Here is a 23,256-nt window from a genome sequence, read left to right on the forward strand (position 1 = left end):
TTTCCTCCTAAAAATGAGGCCTGTGGGCACCTCAGTTTTAGCAACTTACCAATGATTAGTATTAATATATTTTAGGATTCTTACTCAGATATTGAGTCCCAGAGCAAAAATTTCTGATTGATAGAATATTTGATTTCTGGTTTTTCTACTTAAATATAGCTACACATAATCCTGTAAAATTAAATGATAAGGTAGCTTTTACTACATTCTTAACCTCAAAAATAAATAAGCATAAGAGATTTAAAACAAATTTCATTAGTTAAGAGATAATTTATATATTAATTTCTAAAAGTAATTAAGATCTAGAGAGGTACAGGCTGTTGCCTGTTTTAGAAATGTGAGTATAACAAGTGTAATTAAGAGATTATAAATAACAAAGTATTATAAAAATTAATGTTGGATTGGACATTAAATATTGGCTAAACCGCATTTGAAGTTTTTGAGCTAAAACAATTTCCCTGCAAGTGAAAGACAAATTTGTAAGGCCTTTGCTGAACTGATGCTAAGCTTGTGAGTTACAGCAGTTACTTGGAGCCTCCCTTTAGCCATATTTGTCAAATGTATCATGTATCAAGCTGATTACTATTTTCAGAAACAGTATTCATGACTGAAATTCTACAGTTAACCTTTAGAAGATCAAAAGGAAATATACTTACTTAAAAGGTGACCCTAATATATACATATTTTCTCTTTTCCTGCTTTGTTGCTTGCATGTTTAGCAGCTTTTTTTTTTTTTCCCATTCGTTGCATAGAATTACTAAGAGCGTATTTAAAGGTCAAAGAAAGTCATCTTACGTTGGAAAACTAACATATCACTTACAGGCCATTGCTGAATATTTTGGCCGCAGTAATTTGGAGTTCTTTTAAAAGATTATTTTAACATACAGAGTGATTTAACATACAGAGTTAGCTGTTGCTAACTGAAATTTTATAAAATTTATCATTTTTAAGGGTTTTCTGCTTGAGATCAAGTAATAAAAGCTAGCAGTAGGTCTGGATCATTAATCAGAGCTGTATTTACATTGGGAGTAAACTTTCTCATTATAAATACTGAATGTATTCATTATTTATAGTATACCAGAATATCTTCATAGATGGGTAGAATGCCTTTCCAAACTATCTGTTAATGTTTAATATGATTATTCATGTTCTCTTAAATATTCCAAATATGTTTCTTTTTTTTTCAACTATCTAGTATCTCTTACTTCATATTGACAGTTTTTAATAGTTATGTTTTTGGATATCTTCAGTTTCTAAAACCTCTTTAGAGAAATATATTGCTGTTAGAGACAGTGAAAAATATTGAGCTATAGCTAACACTGATTTGTTTTGGTTTTTAGGTGGTTGAACAGGGTATGTTTGTAAAGCACTGCAAAGTAGAAGTATATCTCACAGAACTGAAGCTGTGTGAAAATGGAAACATGAACAATGTTGTAACTCGAAGATTTAGCAAAGCTGACACAATAGGTAATACAAGATCCTGTCTCTTTGTTGAACCACTGCTATCAGAAATTTAGTTGTTATTGTATTATATTCTACTAGGACGATAACTAATTTTTAATGGTTTATACTTAAAACGTTACAGATTTCCAACCTTGATGCAATATATCTTAGCCTAGAGTTGAGTTATTTATCATGTCTAATCTACTATACATTATTAGGTGAGTTTATTATTTGTGCCCCCCCAAAAAATCAAATAATTATTGTTTTAATTGAGTATTTGAAAAAATACATATGTTTGTAACCTGGGTATAAAGTAGAACTGTAAGTAAAAATAAAAACTTGATTAAATAAACATTTTTCAGGTAATATAATATAGATATCAATAATAATAATAATAATAATAATGTTTCCCCTTCTTAGCATAGAAAATGACAGACTTTTTATTTTCTTTTTTCCTATTTATTCTCTGGACTCGAAATGCAAATTAAGTAGCTCCTTAGATAAGGCAGTAGGCTTAGCATTTTTATGACAAATTGATTTTTTTCTTTTTTAACAATGAGTAGGTACAAATACAACTGTACCTAACTCCCACTATATATTTATATATCTACATATACCTATATATTTATGTATCTGCACATATAAGTGCATATTAAAATGTGGGGGTTTTGTTGCATTTGTTGTATTTAAAAGCCACATTTTAATTTAAGATCAAGAATATGTTGAATGAGATGTTTTTTTAAATAAATGATCATGGATTTATAACAGTTACAGCATTTTTTGATAAATCATAGCTCAGATTATCAAAGTTACTAATTTTCAGATAAAGGTATTGCAAAATAAGACTAGTGGAACTAACATTGATGTTGGAAAATGTAAACAGACAGTAGAGACATAGCAATTAATGCAGAACTTCTCAGCAAGAAAAAGATTAGCAAATTTATGTATAGATTTCTTTGTTTAATTGTTAAGTATATTTTGGTTAAAAGTAAATAAGAATATTTACTTTTGACTTTCACAAATATATTTGACTTTTACCACTTACCCATATCACACAGAAGATACTTATAAACCTGTATGTTTCATGAAATAACATTATCATGCTTCAGTACCCAGTACTTGGTTGATCCTCATGTTTTTGCCAAATGGAATATTATGGGTGAATTTCTGTTTTCCCCCTCTTTATTTACCTAGAACATTTATAAGTTTGCAGTTCAGTTTAGTATATTCATCTTCCTAAAATGAAAGCTTAAAATAGTAAGAATTCTATGTGTAAATGTCATTTTATTATAATAATATATATAATTACTCAATTTTTGAATTTCTAGGTTTGTGGAACATATTCAGGAAAATAAAACATTTCTTCATACTAAAAACTGAAAGTTTTCAATATGTATAAAACTTCACTAATCATGATATTAAAGTATGCACAATAAGAATTATCTGTCCAACAAGGGTAATCTGTTAAAATTAAATAATAAAACTAATGTCTGAAATGTTCAGCTATTTAGAATATAAATGAGAAGCTACTTCTTAAAGCACTTCATACAGATGATGTTTTCTAGTTATTTTAAAAGTTATTTCCTTTTCTCCTTAGCTAATTTCTATAGAAAAATTATGTATGAGACAATCAGAAATCTTATCTTAGAATATTAGTTCACTGAATAATATTTTTAACTCATTATATGAAGATCAGCTGGTTTAATTTCTGAATTCAGTACAAGCCCTATGGAGTTTTCATACTAAGTACTAAGTAAGAATTTGTCAAGGAGATAGTTAATTTATAAAGATCTCTGCTTCAAAAAGTTTATAATTTGCATAGATTTTAATGAACATAGTTAAATTTACTAATATTTTAAAAGCTACATACATTGAATATATGCCTTAAAATTGTGAATTAACTGAATTTTTATACAGCTAAAATTTCTTACTAAATTAGAGCAATGTTTGTCAAGACTTTGGGTGGCCATTACATATTTTGGGATAAAAAAAATGGAATGAAAAATATAAAAATAGAAAATAGCAACACATATGTGTATTTTGAGTCACAATTTCTTACTGTAGGTCTTAGTTTTTAAAAGTCTGACTATATTAGAGCAAGTTTGCTTTCTAAGCAAAAGGTTTTGCAAAAATTAAAATTAAACTGGGAACTTTAGAGACTTCATGATTACAGTTATCATAGTATTTAGCCATCGTGGAATACTTCCTATGTTTTTGGCACTTCTTAGGAAGTTCCTTATTTAAACCTCAACAATACTGTATCCCCTCATTGGTTAGGGGATGAAGTTGAGGCTTAGGAAGTTTAAATATTTACTTAGGTTCACCCTGGTTCTACATGAGAGTCCATATTTAAACTCTACACAGTCTCATCTCTTGGTTGCTGCCTTGTACAATCTGTGCAAAGGTTAATTGGGCTGATTTTGTTTTTCTGAAGGAAGTGAGTGTTGAAATAATAAAAAATTGGGATAATAAGAAAGTAAATATGGGATGTATATTTTTCCCTTGTGATCTCATTGTGATTAAAAATGATCCAAATACATAATGTACATAAAATATAGTTATGTTATAAAAATAGAATTAAGAAATAGAAGCACCTTTTTTCTGTTTTTGCCAAATTAATAAAATGTCTCATTTTCAGCTAATACTACCTATACTGACTTATGATATAGTTGCCATAGGCAGGATCTAAATAATTTACCTCATTCAGAGCCAAAATATCTTGGCTTTGAGTATTTTTCTCCTTAAATTGACATACTTGGTTTTTTTTTTCCTTAAGGTAGGATGTGCAGAGAAGTGAATTAAATTGACATATTTGAGTATAGAACACGTTCCAATAAGAGATACAAAATTTGGGTTTTTAAAAATATTTTCTTTAAGAATATACTGAGTATAGAACACGTTCCAATAAGAGATACAAAATTTGGGTTTTTTAAAATTTTTTTCTTTAAGGATATACTGAAAAAAATAATTTTTGTTATAAAATTACTAGAAAATGTTTTGTGTTTATATAAAATTTATTTAAAATTGTTTAGCCTTATTATTATTAACAAAATTTCTTACTAGAAATTTTGTTATAATTTTATTTTATTATAGGAATTAATATTTTTCTACCTCTGTAAGCTTTTCATTAACTGCCTAATACAGTCAGACTCATATGGAGAAATCTACACACACTCTCAATACTTTGACATTCTCAACTCAAGTGATCTTAATCTGTATCCAACTTCAGGTATCAGTTTCCCAGCTATACTCTAGCCTGTCATTATCTATAACTGCACCTGGCAGATCTCAGTTTGATCATCCTGCTTTCTGCCTACCATTCACACTGCTTCCATTCTCACTTGACCCTGCTACATCAGACATTCAAACCTACCACTCTCCTTGGCACTGTGATGGTCTCTAATTACTTCCATGTTGATAAATCTAATGGTAATTTTAGTCTTCCATTTTCTTAACCTGCCAGCAAAAATTATACTTACTCACTTTTCCATCTAGAAATAACTTCTTTTTATGTGGCTTCCACAGCACAAGTTTTCACTGCCTGCATCTTTTCAGAAAATCTAAAACATCCTCTTCATATTCCTGATCTCAAAACATCAGGGTGTTGCCATGCTTAGTCTTTTAATGTCCACTTTTGTTTGATGGTTTCCTTCCATGCTCTAGGTTTTTACTTTCTGCATACTGGTATCTTTTGTATTCGTATCTCCTGCCCAGAATTCTCCCTTAATTCCAGTTCATTCAATCCATAGCTTCACTTCCATCTGATAGGAATCTCAAGATGAAACATGTATGCAACTGAAGTCTGTCCTTCCCCATCTGAGTATTCACCACTTGTATTCTTTCAATTGCTCAGGCTAAAAACCTTGGTATCATTCAGATTCTCTTTTTTGTTTCTCACCCTGCATGTTATCTAGCAGCATATCTTCTTAGCAGTTCTTCAGAATTTGTTCTCAGTCTGCCCACTTAACGTTGCTTCTCCCTTAGTTTTGATTGCTGCATAGTCTGGACTCCTACCCTTGACATCTTGCAGTTTTTCTACTAGCAGCAGAAGTGAACTTTTACAGTGTCAGATCATGCTACTTCTCTGTTCAAAACTCAGTTGCTTCTCCTCTTACTCAGATAAAAAAGAATACTTTAATAACTTACAAGATTGTAGACAAAAGTCTTGTTTCCACCTTGCTCATTTCACTTCAGCCACATTGGTGCACCATGCTGTTCTAAAACATGCCAGATACATTCCCACCTCAGAGCCTTTTGCACTCCTTTCTTCTGCTTGTAATATTTTTCCCCAGTATGAAGTATCTTATGAAACTCAATGAAGAGGAAATTCCTGTATGTGTCTGTATGTATTGTATTATATATGTAAATATTTGTGTGTATTAATAGACAAGATATTTTTTCTGAAAGAAATATCAAAATGTTAACAGTAGCTCTCTCTATAGACATTTTATTTGTATTTCCTGAATTTTTGCAGTGAGCAGGAATTATTTATGCAATCAAGAAAAAGTACTCATTTTTATTAGACTAAAATGACCACCCTTCCTCAGCTGCTTCTTCTAGCCTCGTTCCTGCATAATGTTCTGTTGTTTGATCTGTGTGCTGGTTATGTGGGTGTGTTCACTTTGGAAATTTATCATTATATACTAATGGCCTATGCATTTTTCTGCATACATTTACACTTCAATAAGAAGAGCAAAAAAAAAAACCCAAAATAGAAAGCAGTTAGTATATTTTATGTAATTATTTAAATATTCTGGCTAATTTTCTCTTGAGTTTTCAGATACACTGTAAGATTTCCTATTTATTTAATGCCTTAATCAAAATCTCATTGACTATGACTGTTAAAGAACTTCAGCTACTAAGTAGAACATAAACAGTATTATCAGACTAAATTTAATGATGTAGGATTCTTCAGAGAACATATATTACTAGGTTTAGTATTTTAATGTTTCTTTCCAAACTAACCAGGTATTCTAAAATGTAGAACTATTTTATATTTCTTTGTATGTTATTAGGTATTTTATTGTTTTCTTGAGTCTAAGGTAGGCAAGTTATTGACCAGAATTCAGTAGATTTAATAGTATTTTCTAATATCTCTTTCTCATGTTTAAAGATTTTAAAGATTCATTTAACTATGTGGCACTGAAATTTAATTGCATCTTTACTCTCAAATATGTGTGTATTCCTGTATCTTATTTTATAGCAAGTTAACCTGCTGCAGTTTTTAAAAAAGGCTTTTTTTCACTCACATAAATGACTTAGAAATAAGGAAAATACATGGTTTTCCTGTGAAACCAAATTTTTACCAATACAGATATCCTTCAAAGAAGCACTTTGCTTTGTGTCCATATATTCTGTTTTTAATTTTAGTTAACTATTCAAACTGTAAATAATATTCAATTTAATATAAATTATCCTAAAATTGGTTATATACCTTTAAAAATAGTTTCTATCTATAGCATGTCTGACTCATACTTTTTCTAAATGCAGCATATCATCAGAAAATATATTAAATTTATAGTGTGTAAAAAGTTAAAGGTCATCCTGTATAATATAAATTATACTGTAGTATTACATGATTGAACTCTTCTCCCTTGCGGGATCTTAATTTCCCCAAGTAGTTTTCTGTCAGAGTTATAATTACCATTTTGTTCCTAAAAAGCATACTGGGTATCTTTATTATTCTTTATATAATGTCCTACATATTTGTTCATCTATTCTTGCTATTACATCAGTATTTTAAATTTAGGGCTTTTATGCTGGTGAGCACTTAGCTATGTATGGTATATTTTAAAATACTTATTATATTTATGTATCTTTCCTCCTTAAATCTAGATACAATTGAAAAGGAAATAAGAAAAATCTTCAATATTCCAGATGAAAAGGAGACCAGATTGTGGAACAAATACATGAGTAATACATTTGAACCACTGAATAAACCAGATAGCACCATTCAGGATGCTGGTTTATACCAAGGACAGGTATTGTTTAGCAATACTATTTATTTTAAGCATACTATACATGAAGCTTTTTGAAGTCACAAACTTTATGACTATCTTGACAATGTATAATGGGTTCTACTGTCTCTGGCTTTGTCTTTTTTCTTTTTTTCCTTAAGATTTTATTTACTTGACAGAGAGAGTTACAGTAAGAGAGGGAACACAAGCAGGGGGAGTGGAAGAGAAGCAGCCTCACCATTGAGCAAGGATCCTGAGGTGGGGCTCCATCCCAGACCCTAGGATCATGACCTGAGCCTAAAGGCAGATGCTTAACTACTAAGCCCCTGAGGCACCCTGGCTTTGTCTTCTTTCTAACTCCTCTCTTCCCTGTTCTGCTGATCACTAGCAATAACTTGATTTCCTCCTTGAGTTTGAGAATAACCTACTTTTTGAAAAGAAATTATTTTCCATCTGTTAAACAGCTAATATAATAAGATGGGTCAGCAAACTTTCTGTAAAGAATCAAATAGTATTTTTGGCTCTGTAGCCCATATGGTCTCTGTTACAATTACAATTCTTCCATTGTAGTAACACAAAAGTAGTCCCAGACAATATATAAACAACAAGCTTCATTTACAAAAGCAGTCATTGAGCTAAGTGAATTCTAGTTTGCCAGCCCTTGGTAAGGTATCAACCCCAGTTTCGTGTTTCTTTATAATATAATCCAAAGAAGTGAATGTGTTAGGAAATGAAGACATTTAGACATAATCAGCAAGTCCTACTGATTCCATCCTCTAAATATTTTTTTTTAAATTAATCTCTCTATTCCATTGTCAGCCCTTTCAGTAGTATCTTATCGTGTCCCTCTGTGTCTAGTCTTCTGTTTCTCCATCCTCAGTCTTCCATATTTCTATTAGAACACTCTTTCTAAAATGTAAAACTCGATGTTTCCTTATGATAAACTTTTCCTGGTTCCCTAACAATTGTAGAATAAAGTCTTAGCACCTTAATACAGCATGCAAGTCAAGGTTTGACCTTTTGGCTAGTCTTCCAGCATCTTTAGATTATCCTTGCCTCATGATTTATGCTCTAACAATACCAAACTGAACTGCTTGTAGTTCCCTAAGCATACTATGCTATTCCCAACTATTCCCAACTCCTGTGCTTTTATCTGTGTTAGTCCATCTGCCTGTTGTACCCTTCTTCCCAATGCCTGCATCAATCCAGCAAAAAGTCCTTTTAAACATCAAAATATTCAAATTAACCATTCCATTCTATCATGTAGTCTAATCAGAACAGACTGTTCATTCTTCATATTGCAGTTCAAATATCATATCATCTCTTCACCCTTTCCTGATCTGTTTTTCTCAACATCTCTTTGAAGTATAGGAGTTTTCTACTTTGTGGGAAAAATTACTCCTTTCACTTCATATGATTTATGTATATGTCTTTGGTGTCATTCATTATGTACTTTATTTATATGTTGAGCTTCTCCACTAGACTTTGAGTTCCTTATTTTAGTTGGACTTCGTGTCTATTTATTTTTTTTTATTTTTAGTACTAGACACAGAACCTGGTCCTGTTATACACGAAGATTTTTATTTTGCTTGGTTTTATTAAAAATAATTATTGATTAGAGTGCCTGGGTAGCTCAGTTAGTTAAGTGTCTGACTTCAGCTCAGGTCATGATCTCAGGGTCCTGGTATCAAGCCCTGCATCTGGCTCCCTGCTTAGTGGGGAGTCTGTTTGTCCTTCCTCTGTTCCTTCCCCTGTCTCTCTCTTTCTATTTCACTCTCTCTTTTCTTTATCTCTCCCTCAAATAAAATATTTTTAAAAATTATTATTGACACAGTATTATGATATAAAGTTTTTTTTTTTAAATTGAGAACAACTGAGGAAATTGATTTTTAGTAAATGCCTACCATATGTCATGTATTGTATTATGCTATAAAAACAGTGATTTTCAATGAATCGTGGAACACTACAACAAAAACTTATGATGTACTGTATGGTAACTAACATAAATAAAATTAAAACAGTGATTTTTGGACTTACTTTAGCTATTGTAGTCTTAAATGAAATCTTATAAAAAGTAATAAGTATTATAATCAGAATTTGAGTTAACCTGATTAAAGCTGGGGTAGGGAACTTGGAACTCTCATGGTTAGTCAACACTCCCCTCCTTAGCCAGACAGTTCCCTCTTTCACTCCTTAGTTACCATCTGTAGGTCTTGAGATAGTTCCAGGAGTACAATTTGGAATACATAGAACCATTTCTTTATAAAACTTTTCAGTGATTGAGCCTATGTAATGGTTTTTATTCTGTCTTGTGCATTAGAAAGCTTAGGCTTAGAGAATTTAAGTAATTTGATGTTCTTGATAGGAATGCAATTATTGGGACACCTGGGTGGCTCAGTCAATTAAGCTTCTGCCTTTGGCTCAGGTCATTGTCTCAGAGACCTGGGATCGAGCCCACTGAGCAGAGAGCCTGCTTCCTCCTCTCCCTCTGCCTGCCTCTCTGCCTTTTTGTGATCTCTCTCTCTCTCTGTCTCTGTGTCAAATAAATAAATAAAATATTTTTTTAAAATGGAATGCATTTATCACATTGCAGATGACAGTAAATTATTTTAATAAGAAGATTAAATTTCCTTGGGGTGCCTAGATAGTTCAGTGGATTGAGCCTCTGCCTTAGGCTCAGGTCATGATCTCAGGGTCTCAGGGTCCTGGGATCCAGCAAGCCTGCTTCTCCCTCTCTCTCTCTGCCTGTCTTTCTGTCTACTTGTGATCTCTCTTTCTGTCAAATGAACAAATAATATATTTTAAAAAGATTAAATTTCCTTACAAACGTTTGATCTTTTGAAATAAGAATGTTTCAAAGAACATGCCTTAAATTTTCCAGATTTTGCAATTATTTTCTGACTGATGATAAATGAACTAAACATTATCCTAGACTTTTTTTTAGATGTATATATTTATTTTAGAGGGAGAGGGGCAGAGGGGGAGAGAGAGAGAGACTCTCCAGCAGACTTCCTTCTGAGCACAAAGCCTGCTGGGGCTTAATCTCAGAACCCTGATATCATGGCTTGAGCTATAATCAAGAGTCAGTCACTTAACCAACTGAGTCACCCAGGTCCCTTGTCCTCGACTTTAAAATTTTTACTGAAATCGAAAGTAAAATGAAACATCAGAAAGTAAAATTTTTCTTCTGATTAGTTTGTTGTATGTGTTCTGGAAACAGGCTTATATTTTACATGATTAGGATCCAAATGCCAACTTAAAAATGGTCTGAAACAGTCCACAAAAGTATTTTACCAAGAGTATGTAGAGTAGGTTACAAAATTTGAAACGTTAAGAAAAAGAGTGGAGGGGCATCTGGGTGGCTCAGTGGGTTAAGCCTCTGCCTTCAGCTCGGGTCATGATCCCGGGGTCCTGGGATCGAGCCCCTCATCAGGCTCTCTGCTTGGCGGGGAGCCTGCTTCCCCCTCTCTCTCTGCCTGCCTCTCTGCCTACTTGTGATCTCTGTCAAATAAATAAATTTTAAAAATAAAATAAAATAAATAAAAATAAAAAGTGGAAAGTGAGTATCTAGGTAATAATACTTAGCTAAGATTATACATCAGTATTTTAACAGCTGTGACCATTTATTGGGCATCTGGGGTTTTTTGCATGGTGCTGTGTTACAGTCTGCAAGTGGAAAACAAGTAGAAAACATACTCCCTAAACTCAAGGAATTTATATTCTATTTATACTGCCCAGCTTTGGAATCAAAATGCAAATACTTCTTCACCTGTCTACTCTGTCCTTGAAATAATTCCAGATTTGCTCTAGTTTCTTAGTATAGTCAGCTAATCTAAAGTTATTTTAACTTTGGAGTTAAGGAAAAATGTTCTTTTGTTGTGTCATATTTACAGGTGTTAGTGATAGAACAGAAAAATGAAGATGGAACATGGCCAAGGGGTCCTTCTGCTCCTAAGTAAGTGCTCCCACTTTTTATGGCAGATTGCATGTTTTGAAGCCTTTAATTTCAGATAACAAAATCCAGAAAGATAGAAGATACATAATTGTATGTTGCAAGTATATATACCTGCTTTATATATTAATATTTTATCCTCAGTTTAGAAGTTATCTAAATATGCATTTAAATTAAAAGCCTTCCAATTCATATCTCTTTTAGAATAAGGAACAGTGTAAATATGTTGTAAATATAATGTTGCATTGTCTAATATGTCAAATCACTATTAAACACTTTATTTACTATTTTTCAAGCTTTTTGTGTTTTTTTAAAGTATCTGTTAAAGAATACTCTATCAAAATGAATCTGATATGAAAGCAATATTTTTATTTATTTAAATGTTTTAGAATATAAAAGCACAAGTAGATATAGAGGAGTATAAGAATTGCTTTTGATGGTAAATGAGGAATGAAAGAATTAGAAATCTTTAACTTTTTTTTTAATATGGTAAGAACCATATTGAGATCCTGAGAGCTTGAGATCTACCCTCTTAAATTTTGAAGGGCACCATACAGTATTGTTAACTGTAGGCACATCGTTGTATAATAGATATCTAGAATCTAACCATCTTATATATCTGAAACTTAATTCCTGTGGTCAGTAATTTCCCATTTCTCCCTTCCCCTAGCCTTTGGCAGCCATCATTGTGGTCTCTGTTTCTATGACTGTTTGACTAGTTTAGATATCTCATATATCTAAATCATACAGTTTTTGTCTTTCTATGATTGGCTTATTTTACCTAATGTAATGTCCCCTAGATTCATCCTTGCTATCACATATGGCAAGATCTCCTTCCTTAAAAAAGACTTAACGTTCTTTTAAAAAAAAAAAAATAGTCTGGATAATTCTTTGTTGCATGTATATACATTTTCTTTATCCATTCATTCATCAGTAGACATTTAGATTATTTTCCTATCTTGGCTATTGTAAATTGTGCTGCGGTGAACATGGGCATATAGGTATCTCTTTGAGATGATTTCATTTCCTTTGGATATATACCCAGAAGTGAGATTTCTGGATTGTATGTACTTCTATTTTTAATTTTTTGAGGAACTTTCATACTGTTTTCCATAGTGGCCACCTTATTATACATTTCTACCAACAGTGTACAAGTGTTCCAGTTTCTGTCCATCTTTGTGAGCTCTTGTTATCTTTTGTTCTTTTGATAATAGCCAGCCTAACAGGTATGAGGTGATATCTCATTGCATATTGATTTGCATTTCCCCAGTGATACTGACGTTGAGCATCTGTACCTGTTGGACCATGGTATGCCTTCTTTTTGCAAAATGTTTATTCAAGTCTTAAGGCCCACTATTTAATCTGTTTATTTGGGTTTTTTTGCCACTGAATTGTAGGAATTCACTATATATTTTGGATATTAACCTCTTATCAAACACATAGTTTAAAGATTTAAAAATAAGACCTGAATCTGTAAAACTCCCAGAAGACATCTTAGTGGAAAAGCATCATCATATCTGTCCAGGCAATGATTTCTTGACTATGACACCAAAGTATAAGTAATGAAAGCAATAATAGACAAATGGTACTACATCAAAAAAAAGTTTATTATGTACAGTAAGGGAAACAACAGAGTGAAAACCATATACAGAATGGGAGAAAATATTTTTAATGTTCTTTGGAATTATCAGATCTACACTCCATTATCAAAAATACTGAATGCTAGCTGTATTTCAATTTCAGACTTTCAGACCTTTGAAAAGTAATATGGTGCATATGCCACCTATTATTTTCATATACCTATGGATCTAGAGAGACTCTCTTAATCAAACACATTAATATTCAGCAAATATTCACCCTGAGTAGAATAAAGGACTATAAATAGTTTCATATCAGTTTAGGGTAGATTGCCCTCAAGTGAATTATAAAATGATTTTTAAATTTTCAGAGTTTTTGGAATTTCAGATTTTCAGATAAGGGATTGTAAAGCTATATTTTGAAATCCTTAAAATAATGATTCTTGAATAAATTAAAAATAATTTATTGATTGCTAACCTAGCAAATAAAAGAAAAATGATCCTTAAAGATGGTATCCATGGGGGCGCCTGGGTGGCTCAGTGGGTTAAGCCACTGCCTTCGGCTCAGGTCATGATCTCGGGGTCCTGGGATCAAGTCCCGCATCGGGCTCTCTGCTCAGCAGGGAGCCTGCTTCCCTTCCTCTCTCTCTGCCTGCCTCTCTGCCTGCTTGTGATCTCTCTCTGTCAAATAAATAAATAAAATCTTTAAAAAAAAAAAAAATGGTATCCATGGGGGCACCTTGGTGGCTCAGTGGGTTGAAACCTCTGTTCTCGGCTTGGGCTCTTTGCTCGGCAGGGAGCCTGCTTCTCCCTCTCCCTCTCTGCCTGCTGCTCTGCCTACCTGTGATCTCTGTCTGTCAGATAAATAAATAAAATCTTAAAAAAAAAAAAAAAAAAGCGTGGCTGCGCTGAGCCAGCTTTGGGTGCTCTGCACACCAGGTCTCCTCCTCTTCCTTCTTATTAGCTATGGCGGCCATGAAGACCCTGAATCCCAAGGCCAAGGTGGCCCAAACCCAGGCAGCACTGGCAGTTAATCAGTGCGGCGCAGGAACTAGAGGACATCCTGAGGTCAAACTTGGGGCCTAAGAGCACTGTGAAGATAGAAGCCTGTTTCTGGTACTGAAGACATCAAACTTACTGAAGATAGCAATGCACTCTTACTGAAGATAGCAATGCACTGCTCCATGAAATGCAAATTCAACACCCAGCAGCCTCCTTAATAGCAAAGTGGCAACAGCCTAGGATGACATAACTGGTGATGATACCACTTCCAGTGTCTTAATCACTGGTGACCTACTGAAACAGGCAGATCTCTACATTTGTGAAGATCTTCATCCCAGAATAACAGAAGGATTTGAAGCTGCAAAGAAAAGGCAGTTCAGTTTTTGGAACAAGTCAAAATAAGCAAAGAGAAGGACAGAGAAACACAGATGTGACCATGGCCACACTTAAAATGTCTCCCTCCTAAAGTACATGCTGAACTTGCTGATATCTTAACAGAGGCTGTAGTGAACTCTATTTTGGACTTTAAAAAACAAGGTGAACCTATTGACCTTTTCATGGTTGAGAACATGGAAATGAAACAAATCTGAAGCTGATAAAGCTTAATCAGAAGTCTGGTTTTGGACCTTGGGGTGCGCATCCTTATGTGAAAAAAAGAAATAGAAGATGCGCACATCCTCACATGTAGTGTGTCATTAGAATATGAAAAAACAAGTGAATTTTGGCTTTTTTTTTTTACAAGAGTTCAGATGGAGAGAAACTTATAAAAGGTGAAAGAAAATTCACTGAAGATAGAGTTTAAAAATAATAGAACTGAAAAATCTGTGTGATTCAAATAAAGCATTCAAAAGGGAGTTGACCCCTTTTTCTTAGATGCTCTTGTGTAGAGCTGAAAGGAGAGATGTGGAAAGGCTGACTCTTGCTTGTGGTGGAGTAGCTCTAAATTCTTTTGATGATCTAAATCCTGATTGTTTTTGGACATGCAGGACTTGTCTATGAGTATACATTGGCAGAAGAGAAATTCACCTTTATTAAATTTTATTGAATCCATCATATTATCGGTCAAAGGACCAGATAAACACACAGTCACTCAAAGGCTCAATAAGGATGGTTTGAGAGCTGTTAAAAATTCCATTGATGGTGGCTGTGTAGTTCTAGATGCTGGAGCAATGGAGGTGGCAATAACAGAAGCCTTGATTAAATATAAGCCCAGTGTAAAGGGCAGGGCCCAACTTGGAGTTCAAGCATTTGCTGATAAATTGCTCATTTTTCCCAAGGTTCTTGCTCAGAACTCTGGTTTTGACGTTCAAGAAACACTAAAGTTCAAGCAGAACATTCAAAATCAGGTCAGCTTGTGCGTGTGGACTTGAACACGGTCGAGCCAATGGTAGCAGGCAACGAAGGCTTATGGGATAACTGTTGTGTAAAGAATAGCTTTACACAGTCCTGCAGTATGATTGCCACCAACATTCTCCTGGTTGATGAGATCATGAGAGCTGGAATATCTTTGAAAATGTTGAATTGAAGCTTCCCTGTATCATCTGAATCATGAAGATTCTACAGAGTGATCCTAAGAATAGCTCTGGAAGCTTGCAGTGATTTTCAAAACATTTTCTTTCCCCATATGAAAAAAAGAGAGAACATTGACACCCATATTCTGACATTCTGAAATTATAATTACAGTATTTTTTAAAATTATACTGCAGTGTATACATTAAGTAACAGGATGTTTTGCTTTAGCTTCAGTGTTATAAAAGTACCAAGTTAGATAAGTATATGTTATCTACCTTGTTATTAAATGTTCCTTGAAATACAAAACAACAACAACAAACCTACAGTTCACCTTTAATGAGTGGCTCTCTGTTTTTTATCTTAGGTGAGGTTTTTTTCATTTAAATTTTTTATGAGACTGTGTTAAGTATATTAATTACATTTTATTATTACTCCACTTAGAATAAGGGTATAACTTAGTTTAAGAAGATACTGAAAGCACATGGTTAGAATCATGTAAATTTCTTGATTGATAAAGTTCTAGAAATTAAGAATGTTTTCTTTGTGAATATTTTTGATCTTTAGATCAGAACAACTGTTGTTTTTTCCTAGCTTATCTTTAGATTGTTACGTACTTGTTATAGCTTTAAATAATTTTTGAAACTTCAAAATTGCTTGTTCCCTGAAAAGTACCTTGAGTTCTAAGGATTTACTTAAAGAACTATAGCACTTGCTTCTATAAGAGAAAACACAGATTCTTACATAATACCTAACATCATACACATGCAGTAAATGTTGGTGAATGAAAGTACTGCTAAAAATGTGTTGATGTAGTTAAGAGTTCCAGTCTTCACTGAATCACCCAGAGTAATAGGAAACCCAAATTTCTAAGCATGTAAAGTTAAGTATCTACTTATTATAAAATGTGCCCAAACCATGTAATAGAATGTCATAAATTGTCCAATGATAGTTTATTAGAATAAAATAATTTTTTTTAAATAGCACCAGTATATGAAAAGACTCTCTGAAAACTTAGAGTTAAAGGAAATTCTCAATAAAATCTGTATACCCAAAGTCTGTAGCAAACATTATACTGAGAAATTTTGAACATGAACTAAATGGGATTGGAAGTTTAAAAAGAAAAAAAATGCACTGCTTGCATATAATACAGTCATCTGCTTAAAATCCAAAACCCATCTAAAACTAAAACCAAGAAAATTCAAGATTCTCTAAGACTAAATTTATAAAAATTAGGGGTGCCTGGGTGGCTTAGTTGGTTAAGCATCTGCCGTCAGCTCAGGTCATGATACATAGGGTATCAAAAGTTGAGGGAAAACATTGCAAGTTGTAATATGGTGATAAAAGGAAGAATCACCTGTTGACTTCGTTAAAAATGGTTTCTAGGCCCCATCACCAGAATTTCTGATTTGGTAGCACTGGGTGGAGTGGAGCTCCGGAATTAATGGTTCTAGTAAGTTCCTAGGTGATTGTAAAGCTTTTGATGTTAGGATCACATTTTGAGAAATTTTGTAGGTGATGTTTCTTAATATTTACTGTGTGGCCCACCGTAGTATGAACAGAATATAAAGATAAATCTTTATGTTGGGTCCAGGTGCATTTTTAGGTGCTGCTTATGAACAAGAAAATACCAGTATGATAGGTATGTTTCCTGAAACAGAGGAATGTCCTGGGCCCATTTTTATCAGAATGGAGACCATATATTCTTAGCTAAAGCTGAATTTTTGTGCTACTTTTTTGAGAAGGAATACTAAATATTAAATGTTAAGGGCAAAGTATAATTTTGTTTGAAACATGTAATCCTGTAGTTACAAAAATGCATATATCTTGAAACAACCCATAATCTGTATTAGAAATCTAAAGCTACCTAAAAAATACTTGAGAGTTTTCTGTCTGGATTTTTCTGCTAGATACCAAGATTGATTTGAAATTTACATCTTTATATTCATGTTATGAAACTTGCATTTCTTATCTAGTTTTTCTGATTTCTTGAACTCTCAAAACATAGTGTTTTGCAGTAATATCCTTAAAAAGTTTTATCCCAAGGTTTTCTGTTCTGTTAAATTTGACCATTTATTTTCCAAAGATGTTGGCATCAGGTACATAGTGTGATTATTCAGTGGGAGATACATGGCTAGTTAAATCTTGTATTTCTAAAAAATTATTTTAATAGTAATTGTAAAAGTACAGGGATTCCTAAAGAGAGGAGAAACCTAATCTGTAGATAATACCTCTTATTTTCCAGAGTTTGTTGAATGTTAACACTTTGTTCCTTAGCTGTAGCTTCTGAGACACAACTCTGTTAAATTTTGACTAAGTTGTACAATTAATCTTTTTCTCTGTGGTTGTATTTAGGTATAGTTATTTTAAAGGATGGCTTTGATATTATTAATATTAAAGAAAAAATCTAAATTACTCTTGTGAGAATAGCACAAGAAATGGATTTAATTCAGATATTTTCACTAGTTGTTCAAAAATACTGACAAAAGACATGTGATTAAGTATCTGGTGAATAAAAGTTGAAGGTCATTGATGATTGTGAAAAGGCAGTTTTCATGGGCTAGAAAACATCCAGAGAAGAATCTAAAATTAACCACATAAGGCATGAGAGGCCAAAAGTAATCAAATGGAAAACTAAGCTAGTAGTTCTTACTCATACATTGTCTCTTTGCCATCTGTGTCGTTCCGATTAACAGAATTCCAAATTGGTGACCAAAACACCAAGTATAAACTAAATCTGGTACCTTATTACTTTTTATTACAGCACTGTGTCCCTGAGTGCTCTGCTTGGCAAGAGGGAGCACTTATAAATAAAACTATTGCATATTTCTTTTTGCTCAAGATAAATAATAAAAGCATGTAGGTGACTCTGCAATATTCTGTTTTTGTTTTTTACACCATTTGTTTCAATTCTGTATTTGCTTAAATACATTCAGAAAAACCTAATGTATACTTCTTTAGAATTTTCAAACTGATTAAACCCAGTTTGCATATGTAATTAGAAGTTTAACTGTATAAATTGATTCAGAAATGATGCATAGAGCTATTTGGTTGAAAATTCCTAAATTACATACTAGGAAACTCATACTAAAGTAAAGTATTGGTTTCATTTTAACAAATTGTACTGAGTTTAAATTTAACAATTGTACAATTTAACAAATTGTACTGAGACTTTTTAAGTAATTATAGGCATAGTTTCTGCTTATTTGAAACAGTAGGTTTGGTTATTGCAGGTTTTTGGGGGCACTAAACAAGCTATATTTATCATAGTTCACAGAAAATGTGTTATCAGTTTTAATCTTGTTCAAACATGAAGTTGGGGATTGAGTGGTTTGAGTTTGTGGGAGTTGAGAGAGGGCTCATAAACCAGCTTGTGATTCCTTGTAATTCATTTATAGTCACATTTTAAATTAATAATGTGTCTTCAATTTAAAATGCAACCTTATGAGCCATAAATCTAAGGTAATATTCCCCAAAATCTATAATTTGTTATAATTTTTAAGGACATTATAAATTTTCTTTCGTACTTTATATCACTTTATCTTGTTCTTATTTTTCTCCTTAAGAAAAAGATGTAGAATGACTTTGTCTGAGACTCTAAATTAAGGTAATGGAACAGCCAAACAAAACTGCCTAGGATGTAGTTGAAGATAGGGAACCAAAGTTTGGAGACTAATAACTGCAGATGTGGAGTTCTATTCCTAGAATTGAGGAATTTAAACATATATGAATTATCTAATCGAAAATGTAAAGAACTATATACTATAAGAGTGTCCTGAAGTAATGACATAAAACAAAAAGATCAAAGAGAACGAATACTCCCGAACATTCAGGAAAACTTGGAACCCATTATGTCAGAGAGGCCAAGGGAGAAAACTTTTAGAAGAAAAGGAATGGTCAACATTGCTAAAATGATCCAGAGACCGGTGGGAGAAGAGAAAGCTTCCACATACTTGACAAGTGGGAACTTGTATTGGGAATGAGAAATAGGTTATAGGAAAAGAGGAGTTGAGTAATCAGAAAATGGAACAAGTGGTACAAATCACTCATCCTGAAATGTAGTGAAAGAAGGAAGGTAAGTACCCAGAAGAGGGTACTTGTTTGGAAAGGCAGGATTCCTAGAGAGGGAGAGAAACTGCTTTATATATAAATTTTTTGTTGTTATTTGAATGTATACCTCCTTTCCTAGGTATTTGTCACCTAAAGATAGGTGTCATAATAATGTTAGAATGAAGTTCCTGTGTGCTGCCATTTACCAAATAAACTGCTTTTTTCTGGTTATTTTGGCTATCCAAATTCCAGATCCTTTTTGGAAAGGCTTGCACATCAGCACACTCCCCGGACTTGAGGTTTCTCATTTTAATATTCATTAAGATCCTGAGTCTTTATGCACACTCCTTTGAAACGCTGAAAATGCACATGGATTAAATAAATCTTTTCTTCATCTAAACAGTGTACCAGTTTCCTATTGTGGAAAGATAATATATAATCTAGTACCTGTACCATGTCTCCCAGGTTTTCTCAAACAGCATGGTCACAGTTGAGTTCAGTAACTAGTGTTAGATTTGATATTTAAAAGCCATATCCAGATTTAATTGAAGTTAGGAAATTAAGACAGCATATTTCATGCATAAATGTAATTTAAGTTTACAGTTCTTATATAGATGCTTGATATGCACAGGTACTGACAAATATTATTGAATATTTTGTTGTTGTTTTTCCCTGGTTTGATCCAAAAAGGATTTGAGCAATTTGCAGTAATACATATGAGTCAAGGTTAATGATATGAATAGATACAGAAATCCCTCAAATGTAAAAATAAACTTAGTCACTGTAAGGTGAAATGAAAGGAGAAGTTAGCTGGCAGGAGCAAGTAAGGGCTTTTGAAGTTATCAAAATTGATCTGCAAATGTATGGATTTGTTTTGGGTCCTAATTCAAATCAACCGACTGGGGAGAAAAGATACTTTGAGACAGTTGGGGGAAAAAGTGAACATGAACAGAGTATTCAATTGGGACTGATAGTGGTATCAAAAAAGATCTGTTACCTGTTAGGGATATATATTGTAATTTTTTTGTTTGTTTCCATATTTTTGTTTGTAATTTGTTTTATTTAAATTCCAGTTATCATAAAGTGCAATATTAGTTTCAGGAATAGAATTCAGAGATTAATCACTTACATATATAACACCCAATGTTCATCACAACAAGTGCGCTGCTTAATACCCATCACCCATGTAGCCCATCCCACCTTCCCTCCAGCAACTCTGTTTGTTCTCTATAGTTGTCTGTTTTATGGTTTGCCTCTCTTTTTTCCCCTATGTTCATCTATTTTGTTTCTTAAAATCCACGTATGAGTGAAATCATGTGGTATTTGTCTTTCTCTGACTTATTTCACTTAGCATAAAACCCCCTAGCTGTAGCCACATCATTGCCAATCACAAGGTTTCATTTTTTATGGCGGAGTAATATTCCATTATATATATTTATATATATATATAAATATATACAGGTGAATATAAATGTTTATATATATGTATATATAGAGAGAATATATATATATACAGGTGAAATTTTAAATGTATAGGATTTGCTTTAAAATAGTCCAGCAAAAACATGGGGAGAGGGAGGTCAAGGGAATAAAGATAAAACGAAAGTGGCAGGATGTTAATAATTTTTGAAGCTGAGTGTCTGGTATTGGGTACATGAGGACTTGTGTAAGTTTGGAAATTTCTGTAATAGGTTGAAAATAAAAATGGGTGGGTGCCTGGGTGGCTCAGTGGTTGAGCCTCTGCCTTCAGCTCAGGTCATGATCTCAGTGTCCTGGGATGGAGCCCCGCATCGGGCTCTCTGCTCAGTAGGGAGCCTGCTTACCCCTTCTCTGCCTGCCTCTCTGCCTACTTGTGATATCTCTCTCTGTGTCAAATAAATAAATAAATAAATCTTAAAAAAAAAATGAAATTTTAAAAATGGGTTGCAAATTTGGTACTGGGATTCATAATGGCTGAAGAAAAGTAATTTTATTTTTAAAAATATTTGTTTATAGGGACGCCTGGGTGGCTCAGTTGGTTAAGCAGCTGCCTTCGGCTCAGGTCATGAGCCCAGCGTCCTGGGATCGAGTCCCACATCGGGCTCCTTGCTCCGCAGGGAGCCTGCTTCTCCCTCTGACTCTGCCTTCCACTCTGTCTGCCTGTGCTCGCTCTCACTCGCTCTCTCTCTGACAAATAAATAAATAAAATCTTTAAAAAATATATTTGTTTATAAATAATACTAAAGTTCATTTTGGTATAAATAATATTTTTGTGAAAAATAATCTTCACAACAAAAAAATGTACTGAGAAGAGTAGAATTGTTTTACATATTTGAAATTTCTTTAGTATCTGACTAAACAGAAGACAAATTCTCATATGGGCTTCTGCATTCAGTTTATTGTGATATATTGTTTGGATTGAAGTGCATAAATAAAGCTCAGTTTCACAGATACGTAGTTAGAACACGGGTATTTTCAGATAATTGACACCACATCAGAACTTGAGTAGCGGTGGTTTAATGATGAAAATTTAATTGCAGTGTGGAATCTGGAACCACATCAATCAACTTTTAATACTATTATGTTAAAATCTATCATGTGTACTTGATGCAGTTGGAAAAATATTGATTCACTAAGTTATGAGATATTCCAAATATTGACATATTTCATCAGATAGTATCTTCTTCATCACATAGTATTCTTTAATCATTTCTTAAAACGTCACCAATCTTACAAGGAAAGTCTTTAAATAGTGGGAAGCTATCAAGCCTCACAGTGGCAAAGTCAGGTTTTCCAGAATTCTCTTTTTTGTTTGATCACTTGAATGTTTTCATGGGCAACAAATACTTTCAATTTTTTTCCTTGAAGTTACAGTCTTCCTTCATTCATTTTTGAGATGTCTGCCAGATAGCCTTTATGTGGAAGAGTGATTCAGTGAAAAGAGGGCTAGTTCTGCTTGATTCAAATATTTACACAAGTGTTTTTCCTCATGACAATCATGTTACTTCAGTATAGAACGGATGTGCTTTATGCAAACTTTCCAGTTTGTCACGTAAAAAAAAAAAAAAGAAGTGTATTTAAGGGTTAGGATTTAATAAAAGTAATATTTTTTATCTTTTTAAGATGGATATTCTTAAGTGAAACTGTTTTCTTCAATGTAAGGAGACAGTGAAAAATACAGTGACTCTAGTATATAATTTGATGCTGCTGCTTTAACTCATGCTAAGGTATCAGCAGTTTTACCCACCATTGTTTTTGCACTATCATTGGAAATACCCACCCAGTGAAAAGGTCAACTAACACTTAAGTAGCACCTTTATATAGATGGGCACACCGAAAGAATCACAGGGCCTTGCAAGGGTCCACTGACTGTTCTTTGAGAACCACTTCCTAAACATCCAAGACATTTTGCCCTTGCCTACCCTGTGGTCTTTGCCCCAGCCTTTATTAATTTTATTAATGTGGTCTCCTAAATGATCTGTCAGTCTCCTTTCTCTTTCTCAAGAATTACCTTTATAGAGTACAAATCTGATTGTGTAGTTACCCTTTTAAACTCTTTCAACATGCCCAGTACAATGGAATAAGATCTACTAAGTTCTTTGTAGAACATCAAAGTTCATTTATTATCATGCCTACCTTCTTAATTTCTGTTCTTGTCACTACTTGTTTCCTACTCTTTAAGCCGAACTAAATTTTTTGATAATTCCTGAACACGTCTTCATTTCTACAGTCCCATACATTTGCATATGCTGTTCCTTCCACCTGGAATACTGTCACTTCCAGTTTC

The 23,256-nt window shown here is 33.2% G+C and overlaps 1 protein-coding gene and 1 pseudogene across 11 annotated transcripts in view; both read left to right on the forward strand.

Annotated features, from left to right (window-relative positions):
* Nucleotides 1-23,256, forward strand: part of USP15 (ubiquitin specific peptidase 15) — a 114,685-nt gene that overhangs the window by 40,710 nt on the left and 50,719 nt on the right. For 10 of the 11 annotated variants that reach the window (XR_004287032.1, XR_004287031.1, XR_004287033.1 and 7 more), the window contains exons 4-6: nucleotides 1,341-1,467; nucleotides 7,279-7,424; nucleotides 11,294-11,355. Coding sequence is in view for 8 of the 11 variants with exons in the window: in XM_032348841.1 (XP_032204732.1) it covers nucleotides 1,341-1,467; nucleotides 7,279-7,424; nucleotides 11,294-11,355 (335 nt within the window). In the remaining 3 variants the exon portion in view is untranslated. Of the gene's footprint in view, nucleotides 1-594; nucleotides 664-1,340; nucleotides 1,468-7,278; nucleotides 7,425-11,293; nucleotides 11,356-23,256 lie in introns of those variants that run through there. The other variant, XM_032348838.1, reaches the window with a different exon arrangement.
* On the forward strand, nucleotides 13,769-16,821 carry LOC116594011 (annotated as a pseudogene).

The sequence above is a fragment of the Mustela erminea genome, chromosome 6, assembly GCF_009829155.1.
Source record: "Mustela erminea isolate mMusErm1 chromosome 6, mMusErm1.Pri, whole genome shotgun sequence".
NCBI lineage: Eukaryota > Metazoa > Chordata > Mammalia > Carnivora > Mustelidae > Mustela > Mustela erminea.